Here is a 20544-nt window from a genome sequence, read left to right as displayed (position 1 = left end):
TGTAACAACCTCACATGTTCAACTTGCAAAATCAGACTCAGCGGGGATGTCAGCGTTGTGTTTGGCATCTATACCTCGATCGGTGGAGCTTTCCACACTTCAAAGAGTATTGCCAAGTCAATACAACATTGAAATGAAATGTTAACCAAGTTAAATTCAGCATTTTCAGACTTATTCAGTCAGCAAATATCCTGCAAAGTTTCAAATAACATTCTCCCTTGACGACAAACACTGCTGTTTTCTAATTTGCAGCATTTTCATGCAGAGGTTCCTTTGTCTCAAAATCGAACCACTGTGAGAATGTTGATTTAAGAATTGTTAAATCAAAATTAAGGAATTAGGGCAAAAAACAACAACATTTGAATTGTCTTAGCTTTTGATTTCAACTTTCAGAAATGTATTCTGGATAAAGGATTTTTCCCACAAAGTTAAAATGTCAGCTGCGACATTAGAGAGAAATGTTTTTCGAGGATATCTTTGTCTTGTTCTTTTGAAGGTTGTGTGCAAAACTAAAATAAACTAAACAAATAATCACAAAGCACACAGATCCGTTCCCAGCGGCCCAGAGGGAACGACTTTCCTCTCCTTGATGATTTGAGCTTCGTCTCCCGCTGTAAACTAATGCATCACCCACAGCTGAAATCCATCATGCTCAGACTGCTCAGCAGGTTGCATTATGGGCCATATAGGAAAGCCCTCGTTGGTAGATAACGCAGAATGAAGCAATGTGGCTGCAACTAAAAGTAAATTAGAGGGCGGTCGCACCAAATAACAGCGGGAATGCAGTGAACCAGTGGAGTCAGGGAGGAGAACTCCATCAAGGGAAAGTTTACAACACCAGCTGCTGAAAAACACAAGCCTGTAAAATGTGTTTCAAGGGACTATTTCAAGAGAAAGTCTTCACACAGTCCCTATAAAAACACGAAAATACCAGAACACCTGTTCACTCCTTATTTAAAAACCCTGTAAAGAGAATAACAAGGCCAGATAACCTGAAGACCATCTGTCTTTTCAAATGAAAACTCATATTAAAGAGAATGAAAACATCTTTATTAGTAATGTTTAAAAATGGCAGTAGTTGTCGGTTTTGTATTCCGATGCATAATCATCTGCCTGACCTGTCTGTTTTAACCCCAAAGCCATTTCACTGAGCTCCTGCCACGTTCTGCTCCCTCAGGCATTAAACGAGCTGCTGGTAGCGTAAAGTCTCACCGAGCGGACAACAGGGTTCACCAATGCACCGTGACACCGTCGCACATTTCCGATAAAAGCAAAAGACAAGCTGTGTTTGGTTTGTTATGTTTGCTGCACGGTGATTCATCGAATGGTTTCTTCTGTTTCTCTGTTGCAGCAGCTCAGTTAAAAATCCACTGAATCATCAGCAGGTGCAGCAGCCGAAGGTTATGAAGATAAATGTTTCCGTGAAGACTCACAAACAGAAGAATTCAGTTTTTAGTCGAGCTGGTTCCACATCTCCATTCTTCTTCTGTTATTTTTATCAGCAGTACACTGCTCACCATTTTCTCGCATTGTGGCACAAGAGCTAAAAAGAATTCTTCAGAAAATACCAGTGTGTTAACTTCTGTTGTCGGACATGAAGTTTAAGAACCTGACGGCCTGAAACTGAGTGTTTGCATGCATTCCTGCTTCTGTGACGTCTGCTGGACAGAACGCTTCCAAATTCTGATTTATACTATAGATTAATTCTATTGGATTAGAGAACGATTCTGGTTTGAATCTCTAATGTACGATATTTACATCATCTGGAAAACAAGAATTGCACTCGGTGGAGCGAACACCTCCACCAGAACAAGCTCATCGATATCGGTCCCTAAATTTAATCAAGATCCATGAATTAATCTCTGAGAATGTGAGAATGACAACTCACAACGCTAGAAAGCGAAAAAGAAAATGCTGGATTCTTACATTCATTCATTTTATCTTTATTTGTCCAACTGTAGCATTAGAACTGGATTCCTTCAACTCAGCAGGTTCACAGTTTAGCGAACTGCTATCAACAGCCAACTCAACGCTACTCTGACTATATAATCGGATAAATGCTAAAAACTTTCCAGTTCTGCTACAGTCTTCAGCTTTCTCTGTATTCTCCTGAAACCATTTCAGCTTATTTCCACATCAGGAACACTTTCAAGTTTCAAGGTTTTAAATCTCCCACAGCGTCCGTCCTCAGACGACTACATACGCAGAGGTGGCCTGACCGCCTGCGGCTCCTGATTGGCCAGAGAGACGTGGGCCTTGGTCGAACTGAGAGTACGGAGAACACGCCCACTGCTCCACTGACACTAAGGAGATTTGGCCCAGAGTTTGTCAGTCCAGATTACACACTCGCATGAATGGCTGCGTGTGTGTGAACGAGCGTTTAGTTCATAAAGAGCTTTGCCTAGATTACAACACACATATTTCATTGTTAGCGTGAAATGAGAATGATAACCGGGCACAAAGGAAACCTGCAGGTCTCTGTGTGCAGCGTTACAACTGAGCAAACAATCACAAAGTCACTCCTTCAGAAATAGAGATGAGGGAGTCAGAGCTGAAGTCTTGTGTTGTTTGACGATGAAATGTAACACTGGAGGTTTGTTCTCAGCATCTTCCTGTGGAGGAAGTGAGTACCTCCTGTGCAGCGGGTGATTTATGACGGACTGAGCTCACTGCCACCGGCCACATAAAGTGCCGAGTCATGATAATCGATTAACAAAGCAGCCGACCAACCTGCAGACGTGATGGAGATTTCTGTACGTCAGCACAGAGATTACACCTGCAAGTTGCAAAAAGCAGGAATAAAACACTGAATATCAAAGATCACACGGTGTTTACTGTTTATAAAGTTTAAATATCCTGGGTATGGGTTAGTTTCTGTTTTCATAGCAACAAATAACTAATCAGAAAATAACTTATCGTAAAATTAACACTTAAAAATCATCCTAAAAACCCCCCCAAAAAAAGAAACGTTTCGACGTGTTCCCTCTATTAACACATAAGATCCATACTATGGCCAGCCACCAGGGGGCGATATACATGTTTTGGCTTTACTTTTGAGGAGCTGTCATGTTGTGCGTCTTTATTTATAGTATGAGAGCAACATCTCCGTCAGTGTGTTTCTCTGAAATATAAAGTGTATTTGCTGTTTTTCAGTTTCTTAATTGTCTAATTTATTCTTGATACATTTTGATCAAACTGCATTTTGGTTGTTGATTTTTCAGCGGCTTCATTTTACGGTTCTGTGATTTCAGTCGGTTCAGTAAACACGTACTTTTTTTACCAACATTGGTTCAAACTTCCACAACTTCTACAGCCAACAGCACTTAATGCTTAATGATTCAAAATGCATAAATCAAAAACCAATTTCCTCTGATAATGAGGTTTTGTTTTTAATATTTGACGTATTTCTTTTTCCTGTATTTTTGGTTGAATAAATATTCAGCGTTTTTCCATTTCTTCTTCTTTTTGCTGGATGTCTTTATTGCTCAACACAGATCTGCCTGTTCAGACAGTCCCCAGAGTTATTCAGTAAAAAAGAACATTCACTGTTTTACCTGCAGCCACATCAAATCTGAAAAAACATTATATAGGACGATTAAGTGCAATAAAAACCTTGTGCAGTGAAATGCAATTTGCACGAATGACTGTAACTACAGAGTAAAGGTGAGATAATGTTTCTGATTTGAGGTGAGTTCTTGTCTGCAGACGGAGGAACGACATGCCAACGCATGAAAACTGTGAATCTTCATGTGGTTTCTGAACAGAACGTCTGACATAAACATATATGAGGGAGGATTTCTGAACCACAGACACAAATAAATCATTGCTGTATGTCTCAGTGATCATTGGGATGAATGTGGGAATCTGATCTTATATTTCCATGTAGAAAACAGTGAGAGAGTAGAAGGTTAACATGTTTGTACTGTTCTAACTCCTCAGGGCTCGACCTGCCTTGAGTGTGGTGATAAAACTATTTCTACATTCTTAACCAGAGAAACTTTGGTGGGTTCATGTTATTGGACGACTTTATTTGCAATTCTTAATGATTCTATCGGTTAATTTCTTATTTTTCTATGCCGATATTTTACAAAAGCTTCAAATGAAGGTCAACATCATCAGAAGAAAGTACCTCAGTTACAGACAATTATGACGTCACGATTATTTTCATTATTTATCTGTTGGTTATTTTCTCGATCAATCAGGAAATCATCGGGTTTGTGAAAAGAGACATTTTCAGATCGTAAACCTTAAAACATGATTAAAACTTAAACCCGAGAGGTAAAAAAAAAAAAAAACAAGAAAACAAAACTAACATGAAATATGTTGTCTAGATGTAATTACACACTGTGACCACACGGTGGATTTATGTCGCTGCACGTCAGAGAAGGTGACACGCGCAGTGAGTGCCTCGTGCGGCTCTGTCTGCAGACACGTGTGTCGAACGAACTCCGGAACAAACAGGTATGAAAACACACACGTGATCCCACAGCTCGATTCTTTTCACTCACGAGGTTTCATTTTGATAAAGTCTGAAGTTCACTCAAACCCACGTCGGTTGCTAGTCCGTCGTTAGCTACCGACACGAATGCACCTGCTCGATGTTGAACATGAGAAACTACTGACGAGAAACAACCAGGAGCGACGAGACTTCGTGTTTCAAGCTTCAGCTCTTCGTGGCTTCACGTTGTTTTTTATTCTGCGCCACGTCCTGAAAACGTTGCTAATGCTAATCGCTAGCTAGCGCCGATGGTAAGCTAATGGCCCACGAGGCTAATACACGTGGACAGGTGAGCTAATGTTTGTGTAGAGGTTTAACTCGGGTTTAATTCATTTGAATGGTTTCAATCACCAGTAGAGAGTTACTGTGCTGTGTGTATTAGATTGTAATGAAACGTGTAAATCGTTTCATGATTGTGTTCAAGGTTAAAAAATCATGTTTACAGTTAAGAACGTGTGGAACATGTCAATTATTAATCTCAATTGTTTGTTATCGGTGCTGAAAGAAACGCTGCTGTGATGCAGAGAAACTCATCTCAGGGTCAATGTCAGATCCTAAGTTAATGGTTGTGAGATATTTTGAGGATAAGAGTTAATAAGACGTCACATCAGAACAGAATCATTTTCTTTCCTGTGCTGAACTCAAGGTTGTTCATAGAAATGTACAGCTGTGTGTCGTCTGCGTCACATTGGAAGTGCGTGTGGTGCTTTCTGATGACGTTGCCTAAGAGGAGCATATAGAAGAGTATCGGTCCAAGGACAGAACCTTGTGGATTTAACCAGTCTGGTGCCGTTCCTTAAATCTCTACATGTTGTTGCAGTCATGAAATCATTGCTGCTCAGAGTCATGGGTCAGTAGACGTGTGTCTTTCTGTCAGCCTGGCTGCAGGGCTTGTTTTTATTTTCTTCTATTAATAATGAATAATGAGAGGTTCTTGCATTTCTGAGTGCTATTGTGTAATTCATCAGGCTATCCTTCCAGGCCTGGGGACGGTCATATTGATTGGTGGAACGCCACTTCCGCTCCCGTGATGTCTGTTTTTCTTAAACACGTGTGTGAGAATCATACCATGGAGCCGATCTCCTCTGATTTACTTTCTTCTTTTTCAGCGAGGCGACAGCGTCAAGGGTTGTTTTTAACGAGGCTGCTGTAGGATCAACAAAGTTATCAACCGGTGTGGGTGAGTGAAGTTTTGATGCATGGCTGTGTGAATGGCACACATTGAATATCACTAATGTAAAGTTTTTCTTCACAGTTACAAGCTGAACTTCTCATTCCAGAGAGGAGCAACAGTGTGCTCGTTCTAAACTCTGCTGCCATCCTGTGGTACAACTCCAGCCGAGTCAAGTCATTTCCCATCCATCGATCTGAGCAGCCAATGTGTTTGACGTCCGGCCTCCTCATGCAGAGAGACGTGGAGGTAGTAGATGTCTTCTTATGAGTCCACCAGCGTTTACTAGCATCACATTACTTATTGATCCCTCACAGCCGCGCTGCAATCTAGTCAGGATCAGTAGTTCATTTGTAATTAATGAGAGCAGCAGCGTATGTAGGTTTTAATAATTCAGCAGCAGAATTGTATTTTTTTCGAAGCTGCGTTGAACACATGCTGTGAGCACTGTGTACGGATAAGGTAAACAACCGTGTGTAACAGGAACTATTGGGACAAATGAGTGAAGCAAAAACATTTATTTCAAATGAATCAATTAATTTCAAGGAGAGCGGATGTTATTGTCTATACTAAAATCAATCCTGCACATTTATTAGTTTAGATAATTACACAAAAACTTAATAACTTTAACGTCAATGCACTCTCAACTGCTGTTCCTGCAGTTGATACTGTTAGAAGTCAGATATGACAGCCAGTAATTCACAGTAATTCAATCAATAATGAGCTAAAGTCAGAAAGAAGCTGTGGATCAAAACTCCTCCTCATGTGTAGCTTGGTCTGGCAGCAGCTCATCATTCAGTGCTGCTCAGCTCCATAACAACACATTAATCATTCCCTCCACAGAGGTAGAGTAAAGCCCTCTGGTAGTCTCCACTCGTGTCCTCCTGCAAAACAACAACGCACATGGGAATTTTATGAGTTTCATAAGATTCATTAGATTTTTTAAAACTAGTTCCATTCAGTGCACACATCCAGGAATTATGCCTTTTATAAAATATCTTTACAGCACGTCTCAAAGTAAAGTTTGCTTCACAAAAACTCACAAGTTGATACAAATGAAAACAAATTCAAACAGTCCGAAAAAATAAAAGCTTCACCTATAATAATAATAATAAAAACTAGAATAAGGTCGAATCAGGGACGTTTTCACCTCTGTCCAGTTGTTTGTTTGATTGTAATAAAGATTATACAAAATTGCAAGGGACTGAAAAGAGCCCACAAAAGTTTGGCGAGGATCTGGATGTTATTTTCTCTTTCTTTGACATTGTGAGGTTTTGCAGTTTTTTGGCATTTTGATTGACTTCACAAGGAATCACTTATGGATCTATATGAAAGTAAATCCTGCATATTTAGAGGCAAAAAGAGGAACATTTAAATGTAGTTTCATAAGACTGTTGGCCCGTTGTGGAGGTTTAACACTCTAAACTACTTCAAATCTAAAAACTACATGTTGGTTCATTAGTACATTTTGCTGCGTTTATTTATAGCTTATTTCATAATGTCTTATTAAGCCATTCAATATCTGTGATTTGGGATTTTCCATTAGAGGCAATAACTCGTCTCCGCGGGAACATCTGGTCCCAGGAGAAAAGATTAATTCACTTCAGCCTGTGTGAGAAGCAGAGAAGTCTCATCACGCTGAACAAGGCATTTAAAGTAAATCACTGAGCTCCGATCCATCACCGCTCTGACATGAATGGTTCAGAAGATGCATCGTACAGTGTTGACGGCCTGCAGAGGCATGGATGAGTGTTTAGCAGCGGGAGGAAACGTGTGGAGTCAGTTACATCACATCTTACTGCAAATTAGTTTTTTCCTTCTTCTTTTGCAGGATTAGCGTTTGAGGGAGCAGTACCTGGATGGTGGTGTACAGAGACGCTCCGTACATCTTCTTGAAGCTGTCTCTGATGTCCAACATGTCCACCTCGCTCCTCGACACCATGATCCTCATCAGGGCGTCGTCGTCAGTTCCAGCGCGCTAAAGAAACAAGAAATCCACAGCAGAGGTTAAACCGAATGAAGAAGATTATCGCAATTCATCGATACAACCATGAAGGATCTTTCTTTACAGGTTTGCTTTCTCTGTATACCTGCGGTCTCATTCTAGAATGAAAACCTTAACAACAAAGAGACATTTGTTAAGATATGAAATACAAATAAGGGACATGCAGGGGACACTCACCCTCATGGATTTATAGAGGCCTTCAGCAAAATACTCTGGGACGCTCCTGACACATTTCACTAGAGGAAATAAAAATTAAAAACAAGACACTGACTCTGTGTGACTCTTGATTGTTTGTCAAGTTAATTGACTTCCCTGTCAAATGCAATGTTCTGTTGTGGTTCATGTCATAAGAAAATAAAAATGAGATCACGTGTCTTTGTCTCCTGTTTGTGATCAAACACACAGACGGCGTCTCACCGACTGCCAGCAGTAAGTTCTCTAGATTCCCAGCAGTCTCTCCTTTAATGCTGTCCTCAATGTCGGAGCCACACAACTTCTTATACACGTCAAATACTGCAGAGAACAAAACAGACATTTATTAATCCAGAGAGACGGACAGACAGATTGATAGAAAGACAGATTGATGGACAGACTAATTGATAGATGGACAGACTGATAGATGGACTAATTGATAGACAGACAGGCGGACAGATTGAGACAGACAGACTAATTGATAGATTGACAGACGGACTAATTGATAGACGGACGGACAGACTAATTGATTGACAGACGGACGGACAGACAGATTGATAGATTGACAGACGGACTAATTGATAGACGGACGGACAGACTAATTGATTGACAGACGGACGGACAGACAGATTGATAGACAGATTGATGGACAGACGGGCGGACAGACTAATTGATAAATGGACAGACTGATAGATGGACTAATTGATAGATGGACGGACAGATTGATAGACGGACAGATTGATAGACGGACAGACAGACTAATTGATAGACGGACAGATTGATGGACAGACTAATTGATAGATGGACAGACTGATAGATGGACTAATTGATAGACAGACAGACAGATTGATAGACAGACAGACGGACTAAATGATAGACAGACAGACAGATTGATAGACAGACAGAAGGACAGATTGACAGACGGACTAATTGATAGACAGACGGACGGACAGACTGATAGAGACAGACAGATGGACGGACTACTTGATAGACAGACAGAAGGACAGACAGATTGATAGACAGACAGACGGACGGACAGACAGATTGATTGATAGACAGACAGACAGATGGACGGACAGATTTATAGACAGACGGACGGACAGACAGATTAATTGATAGACAGACGGACGGACGGACAGACAGACAGACAGATTGATTGATAGACAGACAGTCTGTTCATCAATTCTATCAATCTGACCGTCCGTCTGTCTATCAATCAATCAGTTCTTCCATCCGTCTGTCTATCAGTCTGTCCGTCCATCTGTCTCTCTATCAATTAGTCCATCTATCAATCTGTCCATCTGTCTGTCTATCAGTCTGTCCGTCCGTCTGTCTCTCTATCAATTAGTCCGTCCGTCTGTCTGTCTATCAATCAATCTGTCCGTCTGTCTGTCTGTCTATCAATCAATCTGTCTGTCTATCAATCTGTCTGTCTGTCTCTATCTGTCTGTCTCTATCTGTCTGTCCGTCTGTCTCTCTCTTCACACCCACTGCATCTGAAACGAACCCTTCCTGAGATGCTCCGGGCTCCTGTTGCCAAGAATTGTGATGAATTTCTCCTCATCGGTGCCAAACCTGCCCTCACCAGCAGCAAACAAGTCCTGGAACAGCAGATACACACTTATACAACACACTCACACACACACACACACACACACACACACACTCACACAACACAGCTGCCTTGTGTTGAGTTGATGTTCGACCTTGTTCTTTGCCAAAACACCAAGAAAACATGTTTTTCCTCAGATTGTTTATATCAGGTTCGGATCATTTCTGGATTTCAGGTCCTTTTCTCTCAAACCTCTCGTTTCCTCACGACCACATTAGTGTTACAGAACATTCTTACACTAATGAGTTCTACATCATTTGATTCCACAGAGCCGTTTACCGCCACCACAGTTCTGAGTCGACTGGTATCACGAGCGTGTGTTGTAAATCTAGACATTTATCTGGGTTGGATCCCAATTCACAGCTCAATATCAGTAATGAGAAACGGTTTATGAGAAACGAGATGTTCCAACCCCCGAAGGTTAATGAATTTATTCTATCGACTGTTCCTCCGAGAAGATTCGGTCAAAGCTTTGGTGGCCTTTAGCTTCGCTGCACTTCGGAGAATCTTGATCAAATCCTCAACACGCTGACATTTGAAAGAAGATGGTGAAATGAAGATGAATGTGTTTTATAGTGAAGCTGTTTTCTACCTGATGCAAAGGGTTTATCTTGGATTCTCACTGTTTCACGCAGAGGAGGTTTTGTTTTCGCATGTTGGTCGGAGGGTTTGATTCAAGGTGGATTACGCAAAACACTACTGGACGGATCAACGTGAACCTTGGCAGATGGATGAAGTACGGGTCAGGGAAGAAGCCATTTCAAATATTGGTGTTGATCTGGATCAGAACGCGGATCCAGAAACTTTTGTTTTTATCACTTTCTTTACAAATTGAGAGAATTTTCACCAATTTCACAGAGAAAATGTTTTTGATTGGGATGAAAATGAGAAGAACTGATGTTCTGTCTGTGTGAAATTTGTTTCTCTAATTTGTTTGCTTTTCAGCAGCAATTACTCAAATTTTTCTGAACTTATTTCCCTGAAACTTGGTGGAAGAATGGGACACGGGGCAAGGATATGGACAGATGGGCAATTAATCTTCTCTGTACCAATTAGCGTTTTGATATTTTCCCTGAAAGATCTTAATGAAAACATTCATGTTTGTTTAGGAGAATGATATGTTTGGCAATTTGGTGCAATTTGATTGAATTTAATGGGATTGTCGGGCCTTGGCGGAGGTAAGCACTCTGCTCAGCGCCATTCTAGTTTAAATAAGCCATATTTTTAGATTTTGCAAAGGTGGAATCCAAAAAACTATATTTCATTTGAAATTTTCATATTTCCATAAACTTGTCAAAGTGTTTCTGGCCATTTTAAATTGTTCGTCATTGGATATAAAATAATGTAAACTTTGAACATAACCAGGGGTTTTACAGAAACATCTTTGAGACGTGGGATTTTAAAATAAGATGTCTGACGAAGACACAAGATGTGTGAAGCAAATGTGTGTCCAATTCTCATGTTCTTGCTTCTCACCTTGGCGTCTTTCTCGATTTTGCTCTCATCTACTTCCTCCTCTCTGCTTCCCTGAACAGCCGGACACACCATCGACCAGACGGACAGACAGGTGGACAAACAGAAAGGAAAAGCAGGTCAGCGTGGATGGAGACACTGTGAGCTCGAGCTTCTCTCAACCCCCTGCAGATTAAATTAACCACCGAGCGTCCAGGCACCATGAAGATTAGGTTTCTGTCAGCAAACAAAAACACATAGAGACAAACTGAAGCGTGTTGTCATGTGCTGTCATCCTCGTCCCTCCTCCCGGTCCCCTGGCTCACACCTAAACCTCATTACTTTGTAATGGCGTCACAGGAAGTTCTCATTATCAGGAGAGGAAACATTAGTCCTTCCCCCTCTGTACCTGGAGCAGGATCACCAGCAGCTTCTGATAGTGCCCCGAGGTGTCTCCGCAGATGTCCTTCTCCAGTTTGCCACCAAACTCTGGGGGAGGGGAGGGGGGGTGGAAGAGAAGAGCGGCAGAAGATTACTTACGTTACCTGGTCACTACACTCACTGATGGCTGCACTCGACACCAGTGGGTGGTCATCTGTTTTGCAGGAGGATTTATTAAAGTAGAGAATTGATTAGTTGGCTGAGAGGCCTTTTCTCTGCAGATCAAATAAACTGACTGTCTCTGTGGTAATCTTCTTCATCAAAACTGGGTTGGAAAAAAGACTTCGAAGTCTCTTTCTGGAGGGCAGCTAAAATCATTAAAACACAACAGTGAACACACAACCCGTCTTCCTCTGTCTGGAAATCACCTTTCTTATACACTTTGATGATTCCTTTAATCTGAGCGCCGGTCCTGGAGGCCAGGATCTCAATCAGCACGTCGTCATTAGTCCCAGCGCCCTGGGAACCAAACACAGTGAAGTCGATATGAGACAACATGGACGTTTGTGGCAATCTGTCAGTCTGTCTGTCTATTGGCCTCACACCAATCTCATTTTAGATCATTTCATCCCACAGCTTGGTTTGTAAAGAGTAACGTGACGAATCACATGGGTACGAAGTTTCTAATCTAACACCACAACACTAGATTTATTATGTTCAATAAGTGAGAATTGTTGTTAGCTAATATGACATAAGATTAGTCCATGTCCCATCCCCTAACATGGAGGAGGCGGGGTTTATGACCTATACTGCCGCCAACCACCAGGGGGCGACCAACCTCATTTGGCTTCAGTCTAAGAAGAGAGTTTCAGAACGTCTTTTCCAGGAGCAGATCGTGTCACTGGGACCCGGTTTGTGACATTTTGAATTATAATAAAATGAATCTTTTGTGAATTAATTCAATTGTCTTGTGTCCTTGTCTTTGTTCTTTCTCGTCAACTCGATTGTCTTTGTCATTTGCGAGCTGCCAAAATGCAACAAGAGGCCGTGGCAGTTATACGCTAAAACATCATTCATCAGTTTCTCTTCTGAAAGTCAGAAAAATCAGAAAGTGTGTCATATGATTATTTTTGCCCACGTGGGAACAGAACAGAACAAACGAGAACAGTTCGGAGCCATGATTGAATCAGAAAATTTAAATTACAAGTTTAACGAATAGCATCACTAATGGCTCGTTCCCGTTTATATTGTGGATGTTGGTTTGTAGATGCAGGTTTATCGTCGAGGCTTCAACAGACGGAAACCTTCACATGTGTTTTTTCCAGCCATGACAAGTTAAAATGTCGACTACAGGAAGGATCCATCGCTCAACTCGAACATCTGTGCAGGAGAAGAGACTAAACTATATCAACTCATCAACTCATTTGCAAACAACGCCGGCCGTCTGAGGAACCTTCCATTTGTTACCTTGATGGCCTTGTGCAGTTGAGAGGCATCATACGAGATGGGCGGGGTCATCAGGGCCACGATCAGACTCTCAAACAGCCCCCCGAGCTCCGATTTCAATTCACTGACCAGGTCCTGCAGCCGGACGGGGACAAATGACAAAGAGGAGCACAAATAAATAGTGATTGTGTTTGTATTGAGCTAAACTTTGCATCATTTACATGCTGCAGCAATTAAGAAACCAGGAAGACCTTTAATTTCCTTCAGTATTTATCTTTTATTCGATGGCTTCCGCAGGACTCACGCCTCCGTGCATCCAGCAAAGTCATATGTTAGATTAGATGATAATCCTGAGAGCAGATAATCTGCAGAAACAATGACGTATTTCCTTAAACTAACAACTAATCAATCGGCAGCACAGGCACCTTCGTCTGAATTGATTTTTCTCTGTAATGGATCACATATTTAGGCGACGCTGTGAGTGCCATCTGAAATGCATTGATGAAAAGAGTGAGCGATGCATTTCTTTGTAATTTGAGGGAGTGTGTGTCCGTGCACTCAACACACACACAGCTCCTCAAGTCCAGCTATCAACCCCTTCACCGAAAATCATCTTATTCCCACATAAAACACTGAATCATCTGTTCTCTGTCGCGTCTTGTTTTCCATTTTCTCCTTCAGTTCTCAACAGCTGATAAAAGACAGTCGAATCAAATCCCCATAAAAGACTCATCTGAATAGACACAGTGCAAGAAAATGAGAAACAAGCCGATGCATTTCTACGAGACATGTACACCAGTGGATGTCCTTTTTAACTTTCTGGCACCAGCTCTGGTTTCAGCTGTTAGTGCAAATGAGTCGTTTCTCTTTCACTCATTACATTTTATGACACATAATAAAAACCTTGCTGGAGGAGTGATAAAAGCGAATGGGCTCATTCCGCGGCTCGTATTTGATAAAATGTCGTGATATTCAGAGATATTCCGCTGAATCGTATCAGACTTTCTGATGTGCCTCTTATCTCTCGAGCTGCAGCATCTATCTGTACTTCAGGCACCGATTACATTTGCCAGAGTAAACGTCACAGGAGTAAAGTTGCTGCTTTGAAACCACGTGTGATCATAAAATAATCTTGGTAGTGTGATAGGACATTGGGGGCAGGGGACGGAGACATGCCGCTGAGCTCAGGCCCACGGAGGCTGTGGGAAACTGGGCCTCCGACTTCTGTTCCTTCTGCAGCACCTAACCTGCGAGTGATGAGTTATAATATATGATATTATTAGATTTTAAAAATTGATGTATAAGTGATTAAGTCTTGTTTTATTCTTGCAGCTACTGGAGGTGGAGCTAGTTTTAGCTAATTTATTAAGTTAGTTTAGTCCAGTTAACTCTGATAAGATTTTTTCTTTTCTTTTCTTTTCTTTAATCTTTGATTTGAAAATATTGTATGATTTTATATCTCTAGGCCTGAAACATGTATTTAAATGAACCCTGGGAGATGAGGAGGAAAAGTTTTTTCTTTGGAACAGAAGTCAGAAGTTTTCTTTGGGGTTTTATACATAATTTACTCCTTTTTGAAAAATGTTTGCCAAAAAAAATCCAAAGCCCACTGGCTGAACAAAGCTTCACATTTCATCTGGTTAGTTTTGGTTTCACGTTGTAATTTAGGGAAACTTCTGTGCGACATACAGACATCCTGTTTCTACGAGGGACGGTCTACCTCCTCTTCACTTGATTGGTTTGCAGAGGAGCATGTTGTCATTTCAGCAGGTAATGGTTTCACTCCTGTTATTTTGGTTCTGACTAGAAGAAAAACTCAGAAGTTCTCGACCGAACAAGATGTGAAAGCTCCTTAAATATATGCATGTGGACTTGAATCCTCTCCGTAGGGACTAGCTGTCTCGGGACATTTAGTCTTTTTTTGTTCAGTATAATAAAAATAAAGAATATCATCAGCCTCATCCTGAAACAGAAGCTGATAAGGAACAGGAAGAAACACTGATGAACCTTAACGATCCCTGTGTCATGAGTGCTCTGACACCAGGTGTCCATTAGGCTCATGTTGGCAAGTGAGGAGGACACAGGTGCTGACAGGAGCAGAAACCATCCATCAGAGTGACTGCTGCTCATCATGAGCTCACTCCCGGCGGCTCACCTTACCTTTCCACAGGCCTTTTTGAACGCCGCCTTAATTTGCTGGCGTTGATCGTTGCTGCGAGCTGCCAGGAGCATGAGGATGGCATCTTCGTCCGTACCTGGACCAGAAATCAAACAGTCAAATTCTGCAACAGGTGGGAAACTGCTCTGTTTTGGAATCGCGACAGAAACTTGACTTCGATTCAGAATTCTTGTCACATACAAAAGGGCCAATGAAGAACTTTTCTTTCGGCACCGACAGAGCAGGAGCTTTCTCCATCAAAAAGCTGATCGATAGTCCAGCTCACAATATTCTCCCATGTGAGGAGACGAGCCCTTAGAGCAGGGGATCGGGATTCACAGGGCGATGACCTTATAATCAATCGTTTCAGAAATGCAACTGCACCTCAGAGAAAAAAAAAAGCCCTGGCTCAAATAGACAAACAAGAGCAGCAAGTGGTATTTTCAAATTATGGAAAAAAACGCCCTGTTTACCTGGGCTGGCTGCGGATTAATTATTCTCCTGGCATTGTTTTTTTTAATTAAACATAAAATTACCAAAGATATTTCCAGTTTACTGTTATTGTAAAAATACTAAATTGGCAGAAAGTAGGAGATGGTGATTAGGGGGGGGGGAGAGGACTGGTGCTGGTGGTAACAGCAGGGGAAGCATCAGTTGTAACACGTTTGCAGAAATTTATTAATTCCATGATTGTCATCGGACCCATTGGTTCACATCAATGATGGAAAAATGATGTTTTGATTTTGCAGTTTCCAAAATTAGACAAGAATAAAAAATCCAAATCAGGCTGAACAGTTTTCTGCACAAAACAAAAACTGCAAGTCACAAGATGCTGATATTGTAAAGGTATTAAAATGTATTCATTAATTAACAAAAGTTAAGGTTTGGTTTGTTCTTAGCTCCCACAAATGTTAAATCAAGCTTGGATACACTTAAACGTAGGATCCTCATGGGAGCTTTAAACCTAAATTAAAATCACAGAGCTCTTAATGGTCAGTGTGAACAGGAGGAGTAATTACAACCATCAGAAACTGTTAGTGGGCACATGAGCATCTTTTTAAGATCGATTGGAAACAGACGTGAAGAAAAAGCTGTGCTGCTGCAGGTGCTGGAGGGAAAATGAAAAATGGGGATTTATGTTTTTCTGTGGGATGACTCTGTGGTTTTTGCTGAAGCCTTCTGCATCAGGAGCCTGCTGGATGGATTTCTGTGATAATGGCTGACTGAACATGGTTAATGACAACCACAGTGTCATTAAAAGCTGTTTGGAATTAATAATTAATTAAATTATAGCCGATTGAAAACGTGGATGAAATCTGAGTTGGAATAATGAGTCTGGTTTGGACACATAAACCAGAAACACACGTATAATTCACTTTAAATAGGTTTTCTTTTGTTTTTCCATCACTTCAGATTCTGTCTGAAATGTCACCAGTTTATTTAACAATTAAACCCACTTCAGCTTGTTCACTGACACATTCTCTGCTGCTGGCGTCACTTTACAGAACGTTTCTTTACTTTTTGTTTGGCTCAGGCACAGTTAGTGCTCATTACTGTGTTTTTTCCAAACATTTAGTGGAAATTACTTAGAGCTGTCGCAGAAGTTTGGGAGTTTGAACACAAAGTTTGACTTTCAAACCTCAGTTCTCCTCTAATTAGACCAAACACATAAGAAAGCACAATTATTTCCCATATTCCAGAAGCACAGGGTGGATTTTCTGTTTTACTGTTGGTTCAGATGGAGGCAAAACAAACTGCTGCGTAAAAAACTTATTATATTTACAGTTTCATAGTGACACAATGTGGGATGAAGTGATTGAGGGACTGAATAACAAGCAACTCCCACAATCTGCCCTCAAAACAGAGTCACAGACACGAGAACTAAAGCTCCACCGTGCACAGGGTTCACTTTTTGGAAATGTGTGAAACCCTCTCATGTGGAATATTGTACGATGAAGCACATTAGAGTAGGAAGAGCGAACTGACCCATTCCTTTCATCGCTCTGCCGAGGAAGTCGGCGTCGCTCTTGGCGTTGAAGTTGGCGAACGGCCTGATGCTGCCTCTGTACGTCTGTGAGGAAGGAGCAGCACACATAAACAATCAACAGATCAATAATTATACAGTTCATATATATGTTTTTTTATAGCAGCAAGATTTAGGTTTCACATGTTGGCTTGCTTATATATTAGTCAATATTAAATAATATACTTGTCAGGACTTATATTCTTCATTATTTATATATTATTATATTATTAATGTCTCCTTTGTTCTTTTCTCAAATCTTTGATTAAACATATCTTATCATTTCATCTGTATTAGATTTATTGTCTGGGGCATAAAGGATGAAAGAAACTGAAAATCGTCTGGAGCTTCTCTGTAGAAAATATTGCTGAAGGCGACTGAAATCCACCCGGGTTTAAATGTCGCCCCTCTTAACTCTGAGGTGAGTAATTGTTACACGGAGTCTGGTTCCTGCTGCGTGCGATGCAGATAATTTAAAAAATGTGCTGTGCCTCACTTGTTGTTGCTGTTGTGATTGTTCTCCAGGGAAAATTAAATTTGAAGCAAGAGCAATAAAACATCTGCCTCAAAGCTGCAACCTTGATTCAGACTCCACGCAGGTGAGAGGAGTGAAAGAATATTGTCTCCTCCGTCTCTCGGTCAAAGATTGTGTTTATTACTCCATTTGTTTTCAGATTGAGACTGTGTGTGTGTCTGTGTGTGTGTGTGTGAAGACGTATTCAAGGGAACATCCTCTTCCTGCAGCGTGAGGATGTTTACCTTGAAGTGTCACAGTCTCGATCCTGTAAACATGCATCATGAAACTATAATTTGACCTCACGGTTTCTCTTTGGAGAAAAAACATGACAGTTTTTTTCGGCAGTAAAATCAATCACTGGATGTTTTTAAACCTTTGATCAGTACTCGGATGAGAATTGTTCATTTAACTTTCAGTCTTTTATAAACAACAATAGAGTCACGACGCTTGATATTGTGGTTCTGTGCAGTTGGTCCTTCAAAAACATCTTGGATGGATTTTCACCAACAGACTTGTTTTAATCACAGTTTTCTTTCTCTTTTCCTGTATTTATTCTATCACTGGTTTCTTTTGTTATTATGGCTTTTAAATTCTTGGCTCATCGGTCAATTGCGACACACTTTGACCTGCATTAAGCCGAATGAAACAACAGGCAGTCAAAGTGCCATCAGGGAGCTTTGTCTTCTAATCCTCCTTAAATGAAATTGTAACCCGGTTGGGACACAATAGACACTTGCACCTGTAGTTTCTGTGCACATGGTAATTCAATACGGCACGAATTAGACCCACATCCTCAACTGAAGCTGAGTTCTTGCCATCGCTTTGCTCCTTGAATTAACTTATCCTCGTCAGACAGTCGGAGGTCTCTCAACAAGCCGCAGAGCATAAAATCAAATCAAGGATATCGAATGAAGCCTTCTCCTCCTCTTCTCCTGCCTGTGTGAGTGCACTGCACGACTCATATGTTTTAACAATGACTGCATCGTCCCACAAAGTCCTTTCTCTGAAGAAACGATCGTCCAGGACTCAGAGTATCAAGTCTTCACTGCAGATGCAAAGGAAGATCGCCGAAAAATCCGGTGTGATGATAATTCAATTACACTAATGGGAAATAAAGGTTCAGGGTTGTGTGCTTCTGCTGACAGCTTATTCTAATGTGCATTGTTTAAGACTGATCAGGCAGAGCACTGCGGCTGGAAGAGGCAGTGACCTTTTCATACACTCTATTACACAAACATTCCGTGAAGCTTAGAGCTGCGGCTCTGGCTAAAAGACATTTGTCATAATTTTAAAGGTTTTGAACTCAACAGACTCCTCTTTATAAAATATAATAAAACAGAAGTGGGGGAAAAAAAGGACTCACCATCCTCTTTGCTGATGGAAGATAAGTGTCGTCAACTGAAACAGATTGAAACAGAAGATTCCACTTGAGTTAGTTAATAATCCTTTTAAAAACAGCACAGCTAATGTTTTTTTGTTCTTACCTCCGGGTGTGTGCGTTCGTTCTCTTCACAGGTGAGTCCTTAAACTCAAACTCCTCCTGGCAGCAGCGTGGCCCGGGGAGAGGCTTCCTCGACCGCAGGGTTATCTTTCACTCACTGTCAGTCAAACAGGAGATCCTGACTTCCTGTATCCAGTTGCATGTAGGTCACCTTCAGAGAAGCGAGGAGGGTTAAATGTTGGGGTTTCACCAAGGTGTTGTTTTATAGATGGTCTCTTTTATTCTCAGTTACAGTTAATGAATATATATATATATATTACATATCATCTCTTTTCTAATAACCGTGCATATGGAAAATATAACTTATGGATAAACACACACCCTGAGATGACATTTTCTCATCTGTGGTCAAATAACGACATGCAGAAATAAAACTCAACTTTAATTTCCTAATACTTATTTAGTATATTTATGTATATTACATGTTTATTACATTTAAACTCACTGAGTTGTGAAACAAGTATTTTATTTGAAAAACACACCAACAGCACAGTATTAAATTAAGTATAATATAGTATTATTGACATATTTGAGTACTTATTCACTAATTTGTGTGTAATTATGTGTTTGTGGTTGTTGATGCTACAAACTGTTGGTTGGTTTAGAATATTAATTATGCAAAGAATAAACAATTATACAAAAATACATTTGAATAAAAATGTAGACTACAATGCATCATATTTTAAAAGCTCATATATACAATTTTAACTAATAAGATGTTCTATATGTTAATCTTAAGCTTCATCGTCGTTAATGTCTTGATGTGATAATTAACATTAGACCATAGCTCAATGTTGACTTCATATAAAGTTCAATTCTTAATTGGGTGTGCGCTCCCCTTTGCTCTCTGCACCATCTAATGTTGTGTTCTCCGAGGTGTCGTAGAAACGTGTGTTAACGACAAACAGGCCCGGAGCTCTGAGGTGCAGCTCACATAGCATCAGTGCTGTCCCTCATCCCTGCAAACCTTAATTAAAGTGAGCACTTGTGAGAGGAGTGTGAACACAGAGGTGATCCGGTTACAGACGGATGGTGGAGCCAATTTGCTTGAATAAACAAATACAAGCAGCTGATAAACTCATTCGGTTAAACAGAGATATTTACCCACGTGAGGGAGAAGCGTGTTGAGTTCAATATCATGAACATATATCCACTCAAACAGGATTTTCTTGGTGAATATAATTGGGATCATGTATGTTATGGCCTCCTTTAATCATAATATGTCAAGTACTTGATATGACAGATAGTGGAAAGTGTCACAGGAAGAAGGTTCCCGGTTCAAATCCTGAATTTAGGGAAGAATGTGAGTGTCTCGATATGTCAGCTCATGATCCTCTAACCAAACATTAGCTCCTCTGGATCCCCCTGAGACCCTCAGAGGATAAGCTCTATAGATAATGAATGTTTCCCACATGATTCAATTCTTGGTAAGTTTGGTTTAGCTGGTAACTTCATGATTATTTTCATCTCAGATCCTGATTTAAGGGGCCTCAGGTAATTGTCTACTTTGCAGAAAATCGCAAATAAAATGCTGATTGCAATGTTCGTTTCTGACGACTAAGTATATTCAGCTCTTAGAAACAGTGAT

The 20544-nt window shown here is 40.7% G+C and overlaps 1 protein-coding gene and 1 long non-coding RNA gene across 4 annotated transcripts; one reads left to right on the top strand and one right to left on the bottom strand.

Moving 5' to 3' along the window:
- Window positions 1-4357: 4357 nt before the first annotated feature.
- Window positions 4358-8048, top strand: LOC138411477 (uncharacterized). 3 transcript variants are annotated; one of them, XR_011244112.1, is made up of 4 exons: window positions 4358-4461; window positions 5608-5678; window positions 5754-5918; window positions 7501-8048. It is a non-coding gene; the product is annotated as an uncharacterized lncRNA (long non-coding RNA). The 3 variants fall into 3 exon arrangements; XR_011244113.1 differs by lacking the exon at window positions 4358-4461 and adding an exon at window positions 4488-4749; XR_011244111.1 differs by lacking the exon at window positions 4358-4461 and adding an exon at window positions 4488-4787.
- Window positions 6173-19110, bottom strand: anxa5a (annexin A5a). The gene is made up of 13 exons (XM_069531941.1): window positions 18940-19110; window positions 18819-18853; window positions 16902-16986; window positions 14918-15012; window positions 12779-12892; window positions 11740-11830; window positions 11340-11419; window positions 10955-11005; window positions 9374-9467; window positions 8092-8187; window positions 7852-7910; window positions 7525-7647; window positions 6173-6553 (listed from the first exon to the last, which is right to left on the bottom strand). The coding sequence occupies exons 2-13, from the start codon at window positions 18819-18821 to the stop codon at window positions 6494-6496; spliced, it is 951 nt and encodes a 316-aa protein (XP_069388042.1). The 5' UTR covers window positions 18822-18853; window positions 18940-19110; the 3' UTR covers window positions 6173-6493.
- Window positions 19111-20544: the final 1434 nt, after the last annotated feature.

This window comes from Paralichthys olivaceus, chromosome 9 (genome assembly GCF_024713975.1).
Source record: "Paralichthys olivaceus isolate ysfri-2021 chromosome 9, ASM2471397v2, whole genome shotgun sequence".
Classification (NCBI taxonomy): domain Eukaryota; kingdom Metazoa; phylum Chordata; class Actinopteri; order Pleuronectiformes; family Paralichthyidae; genus Paralichthys; species Paralichthys olivaceus.
The sequence above is the reverse complement of the archived record's forward strand: the minus strand, read 5'-3'. Positions and strand labels throughout refer to the sequence as shown.